Below are 21,518 nucleotides of genomic sequence, written 5' to 3'. Positions count from 1 at the left end.
CTACCAGGAGAGGCTGAAAAAGCTGGAGCACTTTTCTCTAGAAGGGAGAAGACTGAAAGGTGACCTGATGGAGGCCTTTAAAATTATGAGGGGGTTTGATAAAGTAAACAGAGAGAAGCTGTTTCCACTGTGGGGAGTCTAAAACCGCGAGCCATAAATATAAGGTTCCAATAAGGAATTTGGGAGAAATTTCTTTACTCAGTGGTTGGTGAGAATGTGGAACTCGTTACCACATGGAGTCATTGAGGTGAATAGCATTGGTGCATTTAAGGGGACACAAGGTAAATTCATGAAGGAGAAAGGAATAGAAGGATACATTGATAAGGTGAGATGAGGTAGGGTGGGAGGAGGCTCTTGTGGAGCATAAACACTAGCATAGACCTGATGGACCGAATGAATGGCCTATTTCTGTGCTATAAAATTCTAAATCATTGTATGTATTTACTTAACAGAAATACATTTATTACTGGAAGTCTGGGCTAAAAATAGGAATAGACAGCGGGTCAGTCAGCATCTGAAAGAAATATACATTATAGGTGGAACCCTTCATCAGCACTGGAGCAATGAAATAGTAGCCTGGGACTTACTATATCCTAAATCAAACATTATTGTATTCAGAATCTAACCTAGACAAATTATATAACCTTCCTGTGAATCCTAAGTTTTGTGTTACAAGATGGCAGAAATCCTTGCAACATATCATGGCTGGAGATTTGTTTCTTACACTTCTGTGCAGTAAACATTAGAAAAATAGAATATGGAATTATAGAGGGTGGGAATGAGTAATAAATCTATAATTGAATTGGAGGTCAAATTATGTCACAAACTACGAGAGCAAAACTTGACTTTTATTAATATCTTCTGAATTCCAAAGTAAAATTATGGCAGTTAATCACTCCCTGCAATCTATAATTTTAAAGTTTGAAATGCCTGCAATGTAATTAAAAAAAAAATTCTAATGATATTTAAAACTAGAGCTGAAATTGCTTGAAAGCTATTTTGAAATAATCATTGTAGCAGATAGTATCATATAATTCACAGAGCTTAATAAGGGAAATGAGGTCTTAGAATATGTATAATATATATATTTATATATATATATATAACATGTAATGGGCAGTACAATCAACATCTTGAGTCACAAGTTATAAAGTCATAAATGTTCAACCCATTTCATGTGAGATATTTGTCACATTTCACTGTGGACCATGAGACAATTTATTTTTTGATGTATATTTTTTTTAAATGAATCGAAGAGTATTTGTATAGTTTTAGGAGTTTAATTCAACTTGATGAAACTGCTTTGTGAAGTTATTTTATTATTATGATGCTATATCTTTATTTCTGTTGGTAATTCTGCACATGAGATTTAGCAAGTATGTATGCAATAGTGGAGTGTGTTGCAAGGCTATAACAAATTGTAGGGTTGAGTTGGCATAATCAACCATGAGAACTAAGCTTGAGTAGCAGATCAGTGAGTCCTCAAGCCAGAATGAGTTATTACTTTGGAATGTACTTTTACTAGTTCAATGTAATCTGTAAATAGAAATATAGTTTGAATGTAACTGTTCCATGGGGATTTGCCATTTTACATTTATGTTTTACCATCGGTGGGTGTGTCATTTCAGAAAGCAAGATGCAGTTGTGTCCAGCTTGTGTACCATATCATATGACCAGAAGTAAATGTTACTACTTATTTAACTGCCCAATACACAGGACAAGTATAGGTCATACATGTGATAATATGAGTGTTGGATAATGGTTCCCTAATGTGTATGGGAGACAAAATCTGCCCAATTATCTCCTGCTGCCGCTATCCTATCTAGCACTATGTCCTGCTCACTTGTCAGCCATGTTCTTGCTGACCCATATTGGCTTCTAGTACCCCAACACTACGCTTTGAACAAGGTTGGTCACAGTTTCTAATAACTAAGGTGGAGTTAAGATCAGATCAGCCATGATCTAATTGAATGATAGAACAGGCTCAAAGGGCTGAATGGCCTACTCCTGGTCCTGTGTTTCCATGTTTTGTTCTTAATATCTCTTTCTTTGGAACAGCATACATTTTTGTCCAATTAGTCTTTATTAAAGGCGCTATAATAGGTGCAAGTTGTTGTTGTTTAAATACACAGTGGATAAAAGAAAATCAGTATACCATTCATTAACTGTCAGTAGCTGTCTAGAAAATGATTTAGCAGTGCTATCATTACTACATGACCTCTCGGGACAAAAACTAGACTGATTAACTTCAAGTATTTATTCATTAAAATTTTTCCTCTACATCTGTCCTTTCCTGGAGGCATTGGCTCGTGTAACCCTAGAGAATGAACATCAGTAATTTTTTTGGGAAGGAATAGCTGCAAGGAGCATCGAAGCTGAGCTCAGTGGTATCCTGGCCCAATATCAACACATAGTCACATTATAACAGGAGTCATTGAATGGTATCTGATTTTGGGGTGATTTTTCTCTTTCTGGAGCTCCAGGGCACTAAAGCTAGCTGTCGGTGTTGGAGAGATCAGCCAACACTGCACAGGTCAGGGGCAGAACATAGAATCTTTCTGGTCAGTCGAGCTGAACTGAGAAGCTTATACATAATTCATTGTTTTCCAAAAAAAATCTTCTTGTGAATCTGTGAGATTGTGGTGTTTGAGACACATGTTTCTCTGGTAGATATATAAAAGTCTAATTTACACAACTAGTACTGAAAGGTACTGATGGATATCACCCCTGGACAGTGAGAACTGTTTTAAATTATGGTGGTGTCTTAAACGGTTTAAAAACACTCCAGCGAGCAATTCTCCTTAATGAAGTGTAAACACCTGGTCGTCAGTTTTCACACGGGTTTCTGAAGAGCAACGATACAGGCGGCTGAGCACCAGATTGGATACATTTCCCTGTAAACTAACACCCAGCACCACACTTCATAAAACGCAAAAGGGAACAAATAAAAGGCAGAACTGGGAATGCAGCACAATAATTGTTACATTCTTAGTATAAATGTCATGGATACTTTGACGTGTTGGTCCCAAATTGCGAATAAACATGTTTGAACAGAACCATCTCTCACCTTCCTTCTTACAGGCATTTATTTCAATCAGAGGGGTGCTTAATAACAAACATATAAAAATGAAAATCTCATTTAACATTGCCGACAAATCAGTAAATATTTATGGTAAAAAAAAAAGTACGACTTTTGGATGGCGTGATTTAACTGCTACAAACTCTGCTCCTTTGGTTTGATAGAATTATAAGTGAAGCCAAAGCCTCGGTTCTTGCTACACATTGAAATGACCATGTTTAGAAAGAGTCGCTGCTGTTTAAGACCGAATAGGATTTGCTGGAATGTGGAATAAATATCCAATTTGAGTGGCAGGAGAGTATTGCAACTATGGCAAAAAAAAACACTAATATTTTGCTTCCAACAATTAGAGGTTTTTCTATCAACCTAAAGGTTAGATAAATAAAATGTAACATTGGATTTGGTCGAAGCTGCTTCATGTTAGTCTCTAAACCTGGTAGAGGAGAGAGTAAGGGTAATGTTTAAGTTATTTACCCCCTAAAGAATGTGACCCCCTGCCCCTTGAACTAGTGCACGGAATTCATTTCTCCAGATCTTTTTAAATGAATATCACTAATTCGCCTCCCCAAACTCCATCGAATTAATCCCACCAGAAGTGGACAAAATGGGTCTTTGAAATACTTGGACCGATTCTGAAGTGAAACACTCTCGCTCCCCAATATTTCCATCATATAATGCTTAATAAATTGGGACAATGCGCAGCATTGGAAAGCCCGAGGAAATAATTGGAAACGACCATTAATTGATACTGGGGAGGGTTTCTGATAATGGGGGTTTATTGGAGTTGCAGTTACCGTCTCGGTGCATTTTGTTGAAAGAGGGGGGATGGTTCGGGATCAAATGATAAATGGATTGCAGAACCGCGCTGGTGAAGGATAAGATATTTGAACGGGTTCGGTACCAGCTGATACTAAATACCTTAACCTTTCAACAATGAGTTATGTGGCTTTGTGACTCCCCTTGTAAAACTGCCAGATCTGTGTGTGTGCCAGCTGCAAAGATTCATTCATGAGAGAGCTGCTCTCTTTTTATTTTCTATCTCCTTGGAAGCGGCTAATCCCCCATCTCACCGACAGATTAAATTTACGTATCAGCTAGGTTAACTCCAATAAATCAGTATTCAATTATATAAATATTTGGAGACTGCTGTACATGCGTCTGTGGGGTACGGCGGAGTACTATAAATACTGTTCTTGTGCAGACTTAAACAGAGTATAAACCGGCCAGTTTTTATAAATTCGATAAGCTGTGCAAAGTAAGAGAGTGTACACACGATCATTTTGCCACATTCCTGCCTTTTAGAAAGGGTCTCTTTTTGGGTTTATTTGGAGTTTGGTAAATATCAGCCTTAGCCCTGGTTTCCCATTACTGAAGATACTCAAAGGAATGAAAGGTTAAAGTTATTTAAATGCAGTCAAAGTTTCTGGAGAACAGTAGTTTGTTTATTATTGAAGGATCTTATTCGGTATTAAACCGATTGAGAAATGTGATTTTAAAACACGGGTTATCTTTATGGGAACTTAAACGCTCTACCAGGGTCTCAACGAAGACCCTTTGATTTTTGACTTGGGGGCGCGGATCTAAACATCACACAAGCAGTTGTCTGACCCTCACAAAATTGGACTTCTCTCTAAATTGAGGAGATGGGCGGTGATTCAATGGGCCAGGAGTAGGGTTTATTGTGGGACCTCATGTCAAGCACCCTCATGTTATTTCAAACTGCGGCAGGGTTAAAGTTGTCTGCCTTCGTTAAGTAACTGCATCCGGTGACTTGGGACAGGACTTTGTAACTGTAATAAGTGTTTCAAGGTAGATTCTGACAGGGCCAAGACTGTCAAGAGTTTGGTGTAACCGGCAACGGTTAATACGAGACAGAGTGATAAAGCCTTGGTTCTGGGCTTTGCTCAGTCACCTCAATATATCCCGGCGACTGTACAATTCAATGGGACACAAATGACAGCAGGTGAGAGACATACAGACAGATAGATAGGAAGATAGTTTGTTTGGATTTCCTGATGGAATTGGGCGAATTCCTATGTTAACACCTTTTTCCTAAGGACTGGTGAGCACCGCAAGAACGGGAGTGCATAGTGCACCCGGTAATATCATGATTTCGTTTGATAAGTTCTTTTTTTCTCCCCTTGATGGGTAAGTGTTTTATTAATCGTGACTTTTTTTTTTAAAAAGGCTACATTTCTTCGTTTTTACCACATGTCAATGGGACAACCTTATAGATTATTGTAGAGAAAGCAAACCGGGACTGCACCTGGTCCTATCTTGGGATTCGTTCCCAGAATCTGAGGAATCATTCGGGATAGTTGGAAATGTTTTTTTAAGCGTTTGGACGCTGAATATCCAGTTCGGATTAACTGCAAAATGTGCAGCATAGAGTAAAAATATATAACGAATCTCGGTCAGTGTTTAGGAATTGTCCATTGCACTGGGATTCTGGAATTTACAAACTATATATCAGGGCAGAAGTTAGTAGCTTTTGACCCTACAACTGTTAGTGGGATTTTTCTTTTTAAAAATCTCATTATATCCCGGTTTCACACACATGTCCGAAGGCTGTCCTCCCAGCTGCTTAAATCATTTATTTCAGTTCTCATGGAGCACTGAGGGCGATGCGGCATCTCAGCCCCCTCCAACAATACAGGCAAGCCGGACACCAGGAACCCATTGAGATCCTGGCTCCTGCATTTGGAACTACAAATGACAAGCCCATCCTGAAATTAATGAGCTCCCTCTTCATACAAGGAACAGTGTGCAGGAGTGCCCAGCACCGAGTAGACCCAGAAAGACTAATGTAACCATATTAGCGAGACCGTTGCATACACTCAATCATAGTGTGCATGGATGCTTCCTTAGAGACCAATGGTTTAACAGCTTATACCGGGTAAATAGTAACACTGTGTGATAAGTAGAGTATTGCAAATATTATACCCCGTTCAAAGAAGGGAGAGAGATAAACCGGCAGTTAGAGGCTAGTCAGTCTAATGTTGGTGATGGGGGAACTTTTCTAGACAATAATCTGAGACAAACTTAATTGGCACTTGGAAAAATATGGATTAGCAAATGAAGCCAGCATTGATTTGTTAATAGCAAATCATGTTTGACGAACTTGATCGAGTTCTTTGTTGAAGTAATGGAGAGGTTGATGAGGGTAGTGTGGTTTATGTTGTATATATGGACTTCCAAATGGCGCTTGATAAAGTACTACATAATGGAACTATTAGCAAAATTGAAGCCCAAGGAATTAAAAAGGGCAGTGGCAGCATGGATTTAAAAAAACTGGTTAAGGGACAGGAAGTAGAGTGTAATGGCCAAAGGTTGTTTTTCAGACTGAACTGAAGTATGGATGGTGTTCCCCAGGGGTGAGTATTAGGACCACTGCTCTTTTTGATACATGTTAAAGAGCTGGACATACAGGACAAAATTTCAAAGTTTGCAGGTGACACAAAACTCGGAAATGTAATAACCAGTGAGGAGGATAGTAACAAAATTCAGGACAGAAACAGACCGATGAAATGGGCAGACACGGGGCAGATGGAATTTAAGGCAGAGAAGTGTGTAATGATACATTTTGGTTGGAAAGATGAGGAGAGGCAATATAAACTAAATGGAACAATTTTAAAGGATGTGCGGGAACAGAGAGTCTTGGGATGTATGTACAAAAGTCTTTGAAGGTGGCAGCACAAGTTGATCAGGCTAATAAAAAGGCATATGGGATCCTTGACTTTATAACTACAGGTATAGAATACAAAAGTAAGGAAGTTATGCTAAACTTTCTAAAACACTGGGTTCTCCCCAGCTGGAGCAATATGGCCAATTCTAGGCATTACACTTTAGGAAGGATGTCAAAGCCTTAGAGAAGGTACAGAGGAGTTTTACTAGAACGGTACTGAGATTAAATACTTGGAGAGACTAGAGAAAGTGGATTTGTTCTCCTTACAGCAGAGAAGGTTAAGGGGAGATTTGATAGAGGTGTTCAAATCTTAAGCTGTTTTGAGAGAGTAAATAAGGAGAAACTGCTCCCAGTGGCAGAAGGGCCATCAGCTCATTCAAAAGGCGTCTGGATATGCACCTCAAGTGCCGTAACCTGCAGGGCTATGGACCAAATGCTAGGAGGTGGGATTAGACCGGGTGGCTCGGTTTTTGGCCTCTTTCTATGCCGTAAACATTCTATGATTAACCAGAGGACACAGATTTAAGGAAATTGGTAAGAGAACCAGAAAAGGCAAGAGGAAAACATTTTTACACAGCGAGTTGTTGTGATCCGGAATGCACTGCCTGAAAATGTGGTGGAAGCAGATTCAATGATAATTTTCAAAAGGGAATTGGATAAATAATTGAAAGGAACATTTTGCAGGGCTATGGGAGAAAAGAAGGGATGTGGGACTAATTGGCGCAGGTATGATGCACTGAATGGCCGTCTTCTGTGCTTTTTCATTTTATGATTCTATAATGTTTGTAATTTAATGCTGAAGTTAATTAGTGACAGTCAATAATATTGAGGACATACCTCACAAAGCAATGAGCTAAAGGGTCTATTCAGTTTTCTTACACATGTTTGAAGATATGACTATTGACTTTCCACGCTTTCTTGTCTCAACAGCTTTTTATTAACAATGAATGGCATCATTCGGTGAGTGGGAAGACTTTTTCAACATACAACCCATCTACTGGAGAGAAAATCTGCGATGTTCAAGAAGCTGACAAGGTAAAATGCTCCCGTGATAATGTCAACATTTGTTCCTAACTGCCAAAATTAAATCATTCCCATTTTAATTTCCAATAGTTTGATATGCCCGATATGTACGCAATAAATATTTTTTTAAAAATTCAGTACAATGAGACATGTAGAATAATTTTGAACACAATGTGTTATAGTTCTATACACAAGCTATAATAATTTTGCAAAAACTCAATATATAATGGTTTTGTACACACATGGGCCAGAAATTGCTGGAAAAATATTGGCGAATTAACCATGCTTTCCATTATTAAGTCATAAAAAAATCCAGCAATTTATGACATAGAAAAGATATGTCAAGAGTTCTGATTCATCACAAATTGTTGGATGATTTATACTACTCGCCATTAGCGTCAACAAAACTGAAAAAATTGGAACCTCACCATGCACCTCCCCCTTAAAATAAATTGCATCATTAGTGTGAATAACTCTTACTGCAGTCATTTAGGATTGCTAATTCATGTTGTAAGGACACTGCTAATGTCCTGTCATAATGCTCCATCTTAAAGGTTCAGAAAGGGAACAGTGAAGCTGTGCAGTCTCACTCCAACAGGTAGTGAATTGTTCCAAGAGGTTTCTTAAACTTTTTATCTGTCCTGGCAGTATTTGTGTGCCATGGTCAAAAAAGCTGAACTCAAGAGGTGAGGTGAGAGTGACTGCCCTTGACATCAAGGCAGCATTTGACTGAGTATGGCATCAAGGAGCCCTAGCAAAACGGAGGTCAATGGGAATTGGGGGAAAACTCTCCACTGGTTGGAGTCATACCTGGTGCAAAGGAAGATGCTTGTGCTTGTTGAAGGTCCAGGACATCATTGCAGGGATTCTTCAGGGTAGTGTCCTAGGCCTAACTATCTTCAGCTGCTTCATTAATGACCTTCCTTCAATCATAAGGTCAGAAGTGGGAATGTTCAGCGCCATTCACGACTCCTCAGATACTGAAGCAGTCCATGTAGAAATGCAGCACGACCTGGACAATATCTAGGCTTGGGCTGATAAGTGGCAAGTAACATTTGCACCACACAAGTGCCAGGCAATGACCATCTCCAACAACAGAGAATCTAACCATTGCCCCTTGACATTCAATGACATTACGGTCGCTGAATCCCCCACTATCAACATCCTGGGGGTTACCATTGACCAGAAACTGAACTGGAGGAGCCATATAAATACCATGGCTACAACAGCAGGTCAGAGGCAAGGAATACTGCAGCGAGTAACTCCCCTCCTGACTCCCCAAAGCCTGTCTACCATCTAGAAGGTACAAGTCAGGAGTGTGCTGGAATACTCTCCACTTGTCTGGATGGCTGCAGCTCCAACAACTCTAAGAAACTCGACAACATCCAGGATAAAGCAGCCCGCTTGATTGGCATCTCATCCACTATCTTCAACATTCACTCCCTCCACCACCGACGCACAGTGGCAGCAGTGTGTACCATCTACAAGATGCACTGCAGCAATGCACCAAGGCCCCTTAGACAGCACCTTCCAAACCGCAACCTCTACCACCTAGAAGAACAAGGGTAGCAGATGCATGGGAACATCACCACCTGCAAGTTTCCCTCCAAGCCACACACCATCCTGACTTGGAACAATATTGCCATTCCTTCACTGTCGCTGGGTCAAATTCCTGGAACTCCCTTCCTAACAGCACTGTGGGTGTCCCTACCTCATATGGACTGCAGTGGTTCAAAAAGGCAGCTCACTGCCACCTTCTCAAGGGCAACTAGGGATGGGCAATAAATCTGGCCTAGCCAGTGACACCCACATCCCAGGAACAAATAAAAAAAAATACTCTTGTCAATCACATTGTTGTTGGCGTTAGAAGGCAAAATTTTCTGGATGCAAAGCTGTTTTGACACTCAAGAATGCAGATGAGATAGATTTCTTTGAGAAAATAACTTTGGGATGCAGCATATGTGTAATTTGAGACATGATCTGGTAAATGTAGCATGCTTGAGAGGGAAGTAATGATTTGGGAGCTATGGTTCCTAAAGCTCTCCACCACTGGGGTTTTTCTTCTCTCATTTCTGTGTCTGCTGTAGACTAATTGATAGAGATTGAATGTTATGATCAGACAACAATTCCATTATTATTGTATTATGCAACTATTAGGATGACAGAAGGGGAACTAGATGGACTTGGGTCTTTTCTTTAGTCCAGCAATTCCTATGTTCCTATGAATGCAATGATGTATCCATGGGAACCCCACTGTTCCTGATCATGATGGACAGGGCTTCTGATTTTATACATCATGCGTCAAAAATGTTTGTAGATTTCGTATTGCTACTCTGCAATTCATTCATTAACTTCTCAAGGACCAATAAACAATTCACAAACACGACTGGGTTACAATGTCCTCTCCTGCTTGCTTGTTTCTAATTTTTTTTCTTATTTTTCCTTTTGTGTCTCCTTTTCTCTCTCTCAACCCATTGTTTCTTTCCCTCTTTTTATTTCTCTTTCTCTTTATCTAACTTGACTCTAATTCACCCCAGTACCCTCTCTGTCATTTTCTCCCTTTCCTTCTCTATCCTTTTTCTTTCATTAGTTAAGGAAATAGACCATTGAGCATGATGGCAATGAGGTCCCAGATGTGACACTGACGTTGCTGCACCATTTTCACTTTGATGTTCCAGCAATTTAGTGCGATCTGAACAGTGGGGTAAAAAGTCCAACTCGCTGTGAGATGTATTATTGCAGAAATTTAGTCCAATGTGTAATGACTTTTATATATATTATAAAATGACATTGCGTATATTGAGTTTCTATACACACATAAATGTAAGCGCAACTATTTCAATGAATACGCAAAGTTTGGCGTTAAATTTTTAAGAATTCGTTGCTTGTAGCATTCATTGTTGTCTTTTTCTACAGACTGATGTGGACAAAGCAGTACAGGCTGCACGGCTCGCCTTCTCCCCAGGCTCTGTGTGGAGGAGAATGGATGCATCAGAGAGGGGCCGGCTGATCGACAAACTGGCAGATCTAGTGGAACGGGACCGACCGCAGCTCGCCGTGAGCATCCAGTCACGTCATTGGCAATCAGGCTGTGAATTACATGATCACCACAGTGCAGAAAGAGCAAGGAGTGCATTTTATTTCCACCCACAGCTAAACTAAAAATAAATAAAAAGCCAATAAAAGTAGTGTAACCAGAAATAACATAACATATATACCATATACCATAAAACATATACCATAAAACATTTTCAAAATCATGAGGGAGCTGGACAGAGTAGATAGGAAGAAACTGTTCTCATTGGCCAAAGGATCCAGAACCAGAGGACACCAATTTAAGGTGCATGGCAAAAGAAGCAATGGCGACATGAGGAAAATCTTTTTTACGCAGCGAGTGATTAGGATCGGGAATGCACTCCCTGTGGTGCAGGCAAGTTCAACTGAGGTTTTCAAAAGAGAATTGGATAATTATCTGAAGAGAAAATATTTGCAGGGCGACGGGGGTATGGAATTAGGTGAGTTACCCTTGGAAAGAGCTGGCACAGACACGACGGGCCAAATGGCCTCCTGTACTGTAGCCATTCTATGATTCTAAAACATATACCCTAGGAAAATAAACCCTAAAATATATAACCTTGGAACATATACCCCAAGAACGTATACCCACAGAATACCCTAAAACAGTGGTTCTCAAACTTTGTTGATTGAAGGACTCCTTTTCAAATGGGTTAGTAATCACAGACCCCACCTCAAAATTCTAATACTATGATGCATGAAAGTGCTACATATAAAAAGTGTTTCAATAATGTTTTTATGAAAACAGATATTTACTTTTGTGATGCTCTCAGCACTCCTCCATGCGCACTTCCCTCCTGGGTGGGACAGCCAACACATTCTGCACTGCACATGTGGTGACTGCACTCGGCTCCTGCCTCTAGGCTTGCACTTTCACATTATTTCTTTGACCCCTTGGAGATTCTCTACGCACCCCTAGGAGCCCACTGACCCCAGTTTGAGAATTACGGCCATAAAACATATACCTTAAAAACATGTACCCGAAGAACATGTACCTTAGGAAAATATACCCAAGGAAAATATTCCCTAATAACATGTACCATAATCCTTTTAATCACATGGCTCACAGGGAGATTTTAGTTAAGCACCTATCGGGAGCTGTGAAACAAGATTATGTCATGGTTTGGTGGACTGGTTTTTCACCACAACCTGGATCTGTGATCATAGGTGCATAAGGCAAAATGTCATGAGTATAAAATTTATAACCTCTCCCAAATTAAGTTTTAAAACATTTTATGGGATGAAATGATATTCTTGGCAAATGAATGCTTTATGCAATTGTGTGTTGTTCCTCTTTTTTCCCCCATTTAAAATCAAGAGATTACTGTATCCATTAAAATATCAGACAGTGGAAATTCATATGATTACAGGTTAACTGAGGTATATACTGGCTCCTTAAACTATATAAATTAATAGCGTGAATTATACTGCATCAAATTATGTTTGAACTGGAAAACTTTGATGCAACAGACTGGTATTATTGTGGCCAATTTTATAGGGAGAAATAAAATAGAATATTCTGTTATCCATGAAATAAACTTCTCCTTTAATTTATTTAAATCTCAAGATAGATATTGATGAGAAAAACTAAATGGCCCATCAAAGTTTATCTATTCAGCCTGGTCCTTTGCATTATTTTATCCATCAGTTTCTTACATGATGTCAGAAGGTTTGCCTCCACTACCCTATTGAAAGGTCCAATGTTCTTGTGAAGAACATCTGATATCAGCCTTAACTTTGCCTTTTTGCTTATTTCCCCTGTTTAATAAATTGTTCTCCTAATCCTTCAAATAATAATGCACCTGCTATAAACACATTAAAGGGGGTAAATCTCCTCTGGTAGCAAACTGGTGATGTCTTCAGGTAGGGTTCCTTTATGCACTATTATAACGCACAGGAAAATGTTCTGCAAACCTATTAATCAATGTCTCACCAGAGGAAATGAAACCCCTACATGTCAGTCTTCCATGGGAAATATGAATAATCTATTTTACAATCCTAATCACAATAACACACTCATCGCTTTGTCAATCATGAATGATGTGGTTGGTGTCCAACTGAATAAAGTTTACACACCATGAGAGACTGATATATACCTTCAAGTACTAATATTGTGAAAGGCATGCTGTAATCTCACTTTCTGTCTCCAGCTTGATTTATCCTCTCACTGAATTGCTTTATGTTCTTTGCAGACACTTGAATCTCTAGATAGTGGAAAGCCATTTCTCCAGGCTTATTATGTTGACCTACAGGGAGTCATAAAAACTCTCAGATACTTCGCTGGTTGGACTGACAAGATTCATGGCAAGACAATTCCAGTCGGTAGGTTGACAAAGGAAAGGAACCCATTGGTGATTGTTTTTGGCAGAAATTCAAGCAGAGGGTACCAAAAACTGAAGTTGAAATGAAAGTTAATGAATAAACTATGTCTTTGCCTAATGTGACTTATGTTTATACTGTTCTCTCACAGAGGGACACGAACTGTAAAGTTTGTTCTACCTCACGTGTGGAAAATGTAGATAAGTTAATTGAATATCAGATGCCTTTGTTCCATTTACAGCTGAGCTGTTGTACTTACTGATAACACTAGGTACACATGCCTGCTTTAGATAATGTAGCCTAGACTAAATATCACTGATTAGACAATCTAGGCCTGTGTATGCAATGATACTTAAAAATGTTAGGATATATTTATACTACCAGTCTTAAACTCTGTACATATGGAGCATGATGTGCAGTCAGCAGACTGCAGGATATACTGCCAGTGGTCACTTTTGAAGTGCAACTTTATACTGCAGCTGATATGAATGACAGGACTATCACAGTGCTTGGTGTTAGTGTTCTCAGATGTCCGATTAGGATTTTTTATTAATATTCATTCATGGGATGTGAGCATCACTGGCAAGCCCAGCATTTACTGTCCATCTCTAATTGCCCTTCAGGAGGTTGTGTTGAACTGCTGCAGTCTATGTGGTGTAAGTACACACTCCAGTGGTGTTAGGGAGGGAGTTCCAGGATTTTGACCTAGCAAAAGTGAAGGAATGGTGATTTAGTTCCAAGTCAGGATGATGTGTGACTTGGAGGGGAACATGCAGGTGGTCATGTTCCCATGTGCCTGCTACCCTCCTTCTATGTGATGGAGGTCGTGGGTTTGGAAGGTGCTGTTGAAGAAGCCTTGATGAGTTGCTGCAGTGCGTCATATATATGGTACACACTGCTGCCACTGTGCATCGGTGGTGGAGGGAGTGAATGTTTAAGGTAGTTTTTTAAAATATTCATTCATGGGATGTGGGCGTCACTGGCTATGCCAGCATTTATTGCCCATCCCGAATTGCCCTTGAGAAGGTGGTGGTGAGCTGCCTTCTTGAACCGCTGCAGTCCGTGTGAGGTAGGTACACCCACAGTGCTGTTAGGAAGGGAGTTCCAGGATTTTGACCCAGCGACACTGAAGGAACGGCGATATTGTTCCAAGTCAGGATGGTGTGTGACTTGGAGGGGAACTTGCAAGTGGTGATGTTCCCATGCATTTGCTGCTCTTGTGTAGTGGATAGGGTGCTGATCAAGCGGGCTACTTTGTCCTGGATGGTGTCGAGCTTCCTGGATGTTGTTGGAGCTGAACCCATCCAGACAAGTTGGAGTATTCCATCACATTCCTGACTTGTGCCTTCTAGATGGTGGACAGGCTTTGGGAAGTTAGGCGGTGAGTTACTCGCCACAGAATTCCCAGCCTCTGACCTGCTTTTGCAGTATTTATATGGTTGGTCCAATTAAGTTTCTGGTCAACGGTAACCGCCAGGATGTTGATGGTGGGGAATTCAGCGATGTTAATGCTGTTGAATGTCAAGGGGAGATGGTTAGATTCTCTCTTGCTTGAGATGGTCATTGCCTGGCACTTGTGTGGCACAAATGTTACTTGCCACATATCAGCCCAAGCCTGAATGTTGTCCAGGTCTTGCTGCATGCAGGTACAGACTGCTTCAGTATCTGAGGAGTTGCAAATGGTACTGAACATTGTGGAATCATCAGGAAACATCCCGACTTCTGACCTTATGATGGAGGGAAGGTCATTGATGAAGCAGCTGAAGATGGTTGGGCCTAGATTAAGATTTGATTACTGGTTTATACTTGCCATTTTTGCTTTGATGCACATCTGAAATCACTTCAAATTGACAGGAAACTGGCAGCATAACTCTAGCCATGGAGACCTGATTATTGCAAATCATACTATTTTCCAAGAAAAATGTCAGATGCAGTTTACTTTTCAGACCTACACAGTTGATTAATGCTATAGTTATACAGCCAGTTTCACACAAATGTAAAGCAGTTTCAGACTTTTATCAATGTAGCTGTATGGTTCAGCAATCACATTGTTGAATCTCCTGGGCACTTTATAAAGCTCAGTATTGAGTTTTTTAATATGAGAAAGCAAACTCTGCTGCCCCATTCTCCTAACATTTAAAAAAAAAGGCTGCCTAGAAACAAATCTCTCTCCTGCGGTATAACATTGGGCGGCGCAGTGGTTAGCACCACAGCCTCACAGCTCCAGCGACCCGGGTTCAATTCTGGGTACTGCCTGTGTGGAGTTTGCAAGTTCTCCCTGTGTCTGCATGGGTTTTCTCCGGGTGCTCCGGTTTCCTCCCACAAGCCAAAAGACTTGCAGGTTGGTAGGTAGATTGGCCATTATAAATTGCCACTAGTATAGGCAAGTGGTAGGGAAATATAGGGACAGGTGGGGATGTGGTAGGAATATGGGATTCGTGTAGGAATAGTATAAATGGGTGGTTGATGGTCGGCACAGACTCGGTGGGCCGAAGGGCCTCTTTCAGTGCTGTATCTCTAAACACTAAACACATTGGTCTTGCCATCTGCAGTTCACATTCTACAGCTATCAGTCTTAGTGTAGTATAACTGCAACTGCACTGTCTGGGTAGCTGGTTTAAAGAATTAATTGGTCTCTAGAAATTGGAAATATTGCTTGGTCTAACCCTTCACTTTGAACATTCATATAGTTCAATAATTGATTGTGGAGAATCAATAATGTAAGGATAGCAATCTAATATGACTTAACCCTGACTTCCGATCAGCACCCCTGCAACTGTGGGACATACATTAATGACTCTAGCCTTCTAGATAGTTTTGTGCTTTGGACTGCATAAATTGTTCTAAAACTATCTAAACTCAATTTATTTAGGATCCTTATTACCAAAGGAGAAGAAACTTGTATCCCAGTCTTCACTGCATAGGAATTGAGATACCAAAGATAAAAGGATAGTTATAACCCACTGCTCCACTCACCCTTTGAAATGCTTCCATTTGAAGATACCTTTCCTTTCCTGTATGCCACACACTAACCTACTTAAAAGTGTTAACAATTCTTTCCCAGACTTCAGCCAATGCTATTTAGTCACTTTGTAGAGTGACTGGCCTACTTCTGCCCCTATGTTCCTATGTTTGAAAGAGTGCCAGTGATTGAACAGACTAAATACCCCACTGGCACAGTTCTGTCAGTCTCTACTTTGCAGTAGTACACCATTTCAAAACTATGTGTAGAAGGGAAATTAAGTAATACTATCCTGACCCGTAGGCATCATCAACACATGTACACTTTACTGAGCTCTGCAACATCAGGAGTTATTGCTGCTCAGCCCACATTCATCTGAATGCAGTCAGCAATGTCAAAAATGTCAGCCTGGGTCAAATCACCACTAGGCCAGTGATTTTTCTGTAAGGCCAAAACAATCTAGTTGTATCTAACTTAGTGGTGAAGGAGACAGCTCCCTCCCAATCACTACCACTTGGATTCTCTCAAGTTGAAGGTGTGCAATTGCTGAGAGAAAATAAAATTGGGATTGTCAACTGCTCTGGCTCCTATTTGTCATGGTCACTCTCTATTTCAGCCTCTCTTTAAGTTCCAAAGAGAAAAAAATTATTCTACAGCAAGAATGTATTCTTCAAATGTTATTATATTAGCTCTTGAAAGTCAGTTATATAGGATGGCATATGCACATTAGAGTCAAAAGAACTCCAAGTTTCTTAACTTAATTCCTTTGAGAGCAGTAGTTTAGCAGATTTTTTTAAAAAAATTCCTCTATAGTTGAAACTGCTTTAAAAAGCACCACTTGATTAAAATGTTTAATCACAGTGAATTGCAGGGTTCCAACTAATGAGTTCTGGCTTCCAGAAGTGGGCGTATATGGTGGAAACACATTAAAGAACTGGCATAAATGATGACAGAGTCAGGACCCAGATGTCTTCCCAGTTTATGCTGTTTTGACGAGTGGGAGGGGAGACAGAGTTATACTTTATAAAACGCACATGCAGTGAATCTGTCAGCTGAAGTTGTAGCATTGTGAAGCCAGGTCAGATGTCTGTGGAACTCAGAGTAGACTGAATTATGATCAATGATAAATCATTTAACAATCTATGTCCAATTGAAATAATTACAGTGTTCAAGAAATATTTGCAAGTGGGTGGGTAGTTTAAAGGGTGTTTGAAATCATCATTTTCAAGCGCAACTAATCTTAAATTCTTGCCTCTTTGATAATGAAACACAATGTCATTGCTTAAAAATGAGTCATTTTCTTAAAATTCTGTTCTGTTATTTTCAAGAAAATCCCTGTTGTAGTTTTATTGGAAACCTTCATGTGTCAGTAGTTCTTTAATCCCTAATCACCCCATTTCTAGAATTACTCCAAAAAAAAACTGATGTCTTTTCAGTTGTCACTTCCAAAGCATTTACAGTTAATCAAAACGAAACCATTGCTGGATTTCAGTTCTAATCTGAAAATGCCTTTGGGATGTGCGATTTCCCCCTGGTGTTTCGACAGTCCTTTCTGAGGCTGTGATTTATACCTTACAACTGTGCTGTTTTCCTGCTAGTCCTGACATTCTGGGCGTGAGAATGGGATTTGTTTATTGAAACGCTTAAAGGGGAAGACGTACCATCAGTGCTCCATTATAAAACCACACAGTTGAAAAGAATTATGCTGAACTTTAACATCCTTTCATTTTTCTTTCTATTTCTGTTGTTTCAAAAAACAAAATGTGTTTAAATGGTCCGTGCTGATGACTACATGAAAGAAACTGGGCAAGAGGAGATGCTTATCCCAATAGCGCGAGGAAGTTGAAGTAAGATTAGTAGATAGTGTAAGGATCTCAGGGTGCTTCAGTAATCATGTCATTTTAACAGCGTATGCTAATTCAGCTCCTTTGCTCTCTTGGGCTAACTAACTGCTCTAGAATGAGTTTTTCCAATGACGTTCTGAATTTTAAAAAAACAATTTTTTTCAACTGTCTTATTCTGATTGTATGGCTCATTTAAGATGAACGTTTGATACTCAAGATACTGCTACTGTACATTAAGTGAGTTTCTGTTTATTTTTCATTTTCACCTGTCATGTATTCCTAATTAGTCATGATTTTAGATCAGATCTCAGTCAGTGAGGCATTAAAAATTCAAACATATTTTTGAAATGTTCTAATTGGACAATACTTAGTGCAATGTCACTCAAGCTAGAATTATTTTTAGAATTAGTTCAGCTGGTAACTGTTCATGTAAAAAGTGTATACCCTTGTTTTTCCAATTAATTTGTGTGTTTGAAAGTGTCTCAGTAGGAAGCCTTCAGTAGGCAGCACTGAACACATTTATTTGTGTCCAACTAGCCACTGGAGCTGCCCTTATCTAGGTGTCCTAGGTTTTCAAGTGACTAGAGCTTATGCATTTAAGCACTTGCAGAGAGGATCAGGTGTGATAGAGATTAAAGAGAAGGGCATCACAGAGATTTTCCAATGGAAGTTCCTTCAGACACCTTCAGACCGGTGTTAAATTTGCAGACCTCATTCAGGCAGACTCCTGCTGATATCTCCCAGACAAAGGAAAAGCAGATTAGTTATTCTCATGAGGATTAAAAATAGAATTTCACTCTGCATCTCTAAAATAGTTACTTCTCCGTGTCAGTTCATTAACTGTACAAAAACAAACCTTTGTTAAAGACAATTAAGTATTAAAGAGAATTGGAATCCACCCTTCACAGCACTTTGTAGATATAACTCACGGATATGTCAACACTAATAATTATCAAAAGCCAGTCCACTAAAGTGCGGTATTAAATTTAAACTATATTGAATGTATTACAATGTATCTGAAATGAATATTTAAGAATGCTTTAAAATAGTGCTTATGCTCTCCTGATGAGTCAGTGAGTTTATCCATGAGCAGCTGCGCCTACAAAGCAGCAAGACCCTATGTTGAATCCTTGCTTTGTGTGGAGAGTTTGTGAGTTTGCCATCAAGCTATGGATAACAGGCTTAACAGCCTGAATGCCAGGAGGCAACTCCTAGAATCCAAATTTAAAGAACATTTTTGCACGATCTTAAACTGCTCCAGCCAGCATAGCAGTGGGGATGCTACAGTTAGCCAAAGAACCCCTGGGTTAAGGAGAGGCCAGAATTACTGCACCTCATGCCAATCCAGTAATCCCTGGTAGAAGTATGGACTACTGGGCCGGAGAAAGGAAAAAAGAAATTGCGTTGCATAGCGCCTTTCATAACCTCAGTGCTTTGCAGCCATGAAGTGTGATGAAAATAATAGGAACATTTAATCAGTTTATGGGATAGATTTTACCATCCCCTCCCCCACCCCATGTCGGGGGTCGAGGCGGAGTGGGGCCTGGTAAATAGTTCCGGGAGAGGCCCACTACAGGCCTCGACGCTGGGAAAGACCCGCCTCATTTTACCAGTGATGGCGAGACCTCATGGCTCAGTGATGGAACCTTAACTTAACTAGACAAATAAATGTTAATGAATGAATAATCACTTACCTCGTCCCAACGGCCTTCCCACACCAATATTCCGGCCGGATGTTGGAACACCCGCACTTTCAGATCTCCATTCAGAGATCCGAGTTGCAACACTGGTGGGGAGGTGGTGGGAATGAAGCTTTCAGGGAAGGGGGGGAAGCCTGTGTGCCGCGCCATTCTTAATTCAGCCCTATGGGTATCTTCAATTTTTAAACTGAGTATTACTGAAACAAATCGAATTGAATCATCGCTTTTTTTGTGTACTTCACTGACTGCTTACTGTTTACAGATTTAAAACATTTGGAAAATAGGACAAATGCATATATTTTATTACATTCTTCCACCAAGTATGCCCAACCAGCATTAATGTACCTTGTGGGTGTTGAGTAGCTTGGAACTTGGCTGCTTCATCAATGAACTGTCCTTTAGCCGATCCTCGACTCCATTAAATTTTCTGTGCCTGTGCATCCTCTATTTAAATAGGAAAGTGCCTAATGGCACATATTTCAATAACTTCATCTAACCTTAAGAAAATATCAAACTATTTACAGCTTTACATCAGACTGATTTTGAAACTTGCACAGACACGCACCTAAGGGTTCAAAACTTCACTGGCAATTTGAGTTTAAGATAAAGAATAAATAATTATATATTTACTTCCCACCTCTCCATTGACCTGTTCAAGTTACTGCTTGGTTGCAATGCATTCTACTAATAATGCTGGATGAGTATCCACTCCTCTCAGTCTGTTTGTTATATCTTATTATAGAGATAATAGACAAACTGTCCATATATTCATGGACGTACTTCTCCTGGTGGCCAGTTACAGATTGGTAGTATGATTGGAATTGGTGGTTTGAACCCTAACTCACTTCTGTCCCAAGTGGAAGGGAAAAGGAATGGATTTTATTCAACTGCAAGGAAGGAAAGTAGATTAGGGAAATATGAAATTGAAAAGCATTGTGAAAATTGTGCTTTATTAACAATCAAATTGTTGAAACAATTTTAAAAATGACATCAAATGTATAACCTGGCCCCTTTTCTAACAGGAATTTTCATTGAACAGTATTCTGCACTTCAAGCACTTTCTGAATTTTTTTTTTAACTAAAACTACATTCGTTAGTCAATATTAGAACTTAACAGAATGAGATGGTCGACACGATTCTCTCCCCCGTGCAAGTTGATTAATGTGTCCAGAAATATTTAATGTTTTTTTCTGCAGCCAAATCAAACAAGGATGGTGAGTAATTGCAGACCTCTGTTACAGATGGAGATTATTTCACATTTACAAGACATGAGCCAATAGGGGTGTGTGGACAGATCATCCCTGTGAGTATTATTCATCAACAGTAGGTGTTTATGTTCTCAAAAATAACACAGACTACAACTGAAGAGCGATTTTTAATATTATTTTATCACCCCTGACATGAAAGGATAACTTGCAGCTGGCAATCCTTAAATAAAGACCCAGCACTTTGCATAAGAGGTGCAGCACCATTTCAAACAGGAAAAAATGGCTTAACTTATTAATTTGGCTGTATTCATAGTTAATTTACTGCATGTATTAGTGGGAGTTTTTACTCAAATTAAATCTTTGCTTTATTTACTTCGTACAGGGATTCTAGATTAAATGCACAACATATTCTGAACATTACTTAAACATGTTATACTTAATATATGATTATAGAAAACTTAAGGGGTTCTTCCAACAGTTTTAGATATTCTTGATAGGTATATAAAGCATGTATGCTTTGTAATGTAGATTGAGAAGTGTCTCATTGTGTACAGTTAGGGGTTTCAGTGTAAATTGCAGGTAAAGTTCATGCCTTGTGTCTTTTTTTCAGATAAAATTCAGTC

At 39.6% G+C, this 21,518-nt stretch overlaps 1 protein-coding gene across 1 annotated transcript in view; it reads left to right on the top strand.

Annotated features, from left to right (window-relative positions):
* aldh1a2 (aldehyde dehydrogenase 1 family, member A2) overlaps positions 1-21,518 on the top strand; it is a 74,989-nt gene that overhangs the window by 20,372 nt on the left and 33,099 nt on the right. Inside the window, exons 2-5 of the mRNA XM_068017894.1 lie at positions 7,695-7,799; positions 10,704-10,844; positions 13,055-13,184; positions 20,929-20,990. Coding sequence (XP_067873995.1) covers positions 7,695-7,799; positions 10,704-10,844; positions 13,055-13,184; positions 20,929-20,990 — 438 coding nt within the window. The remainder of the gene's footprint in view (positions 1-7,694; positions 7,800-10,703; positions 10,845-13,054; positions 13,185-20,928; positions 20,991-21,518) is intronic.

Source organism: Heterodontus francisci, chromosome 38 (genome assembly GCF_036365525.1).
Source record: "Heterodontus francisci isolate sHetFra1 chromosome 38, sHetFra1.hap1, whole genome shotgun sequence".
Taxonomy (NCBI): domain Eukaryota; kingdom Metazoa; phylum Chordata; class Chondrichthyes; order Heterodontiformes; family Heterodontidae; genus Heterodontus; species Heterodontus francisci.
This window is presented reverse-complemented; position numbering and strand designations above follow the sequence as displayed.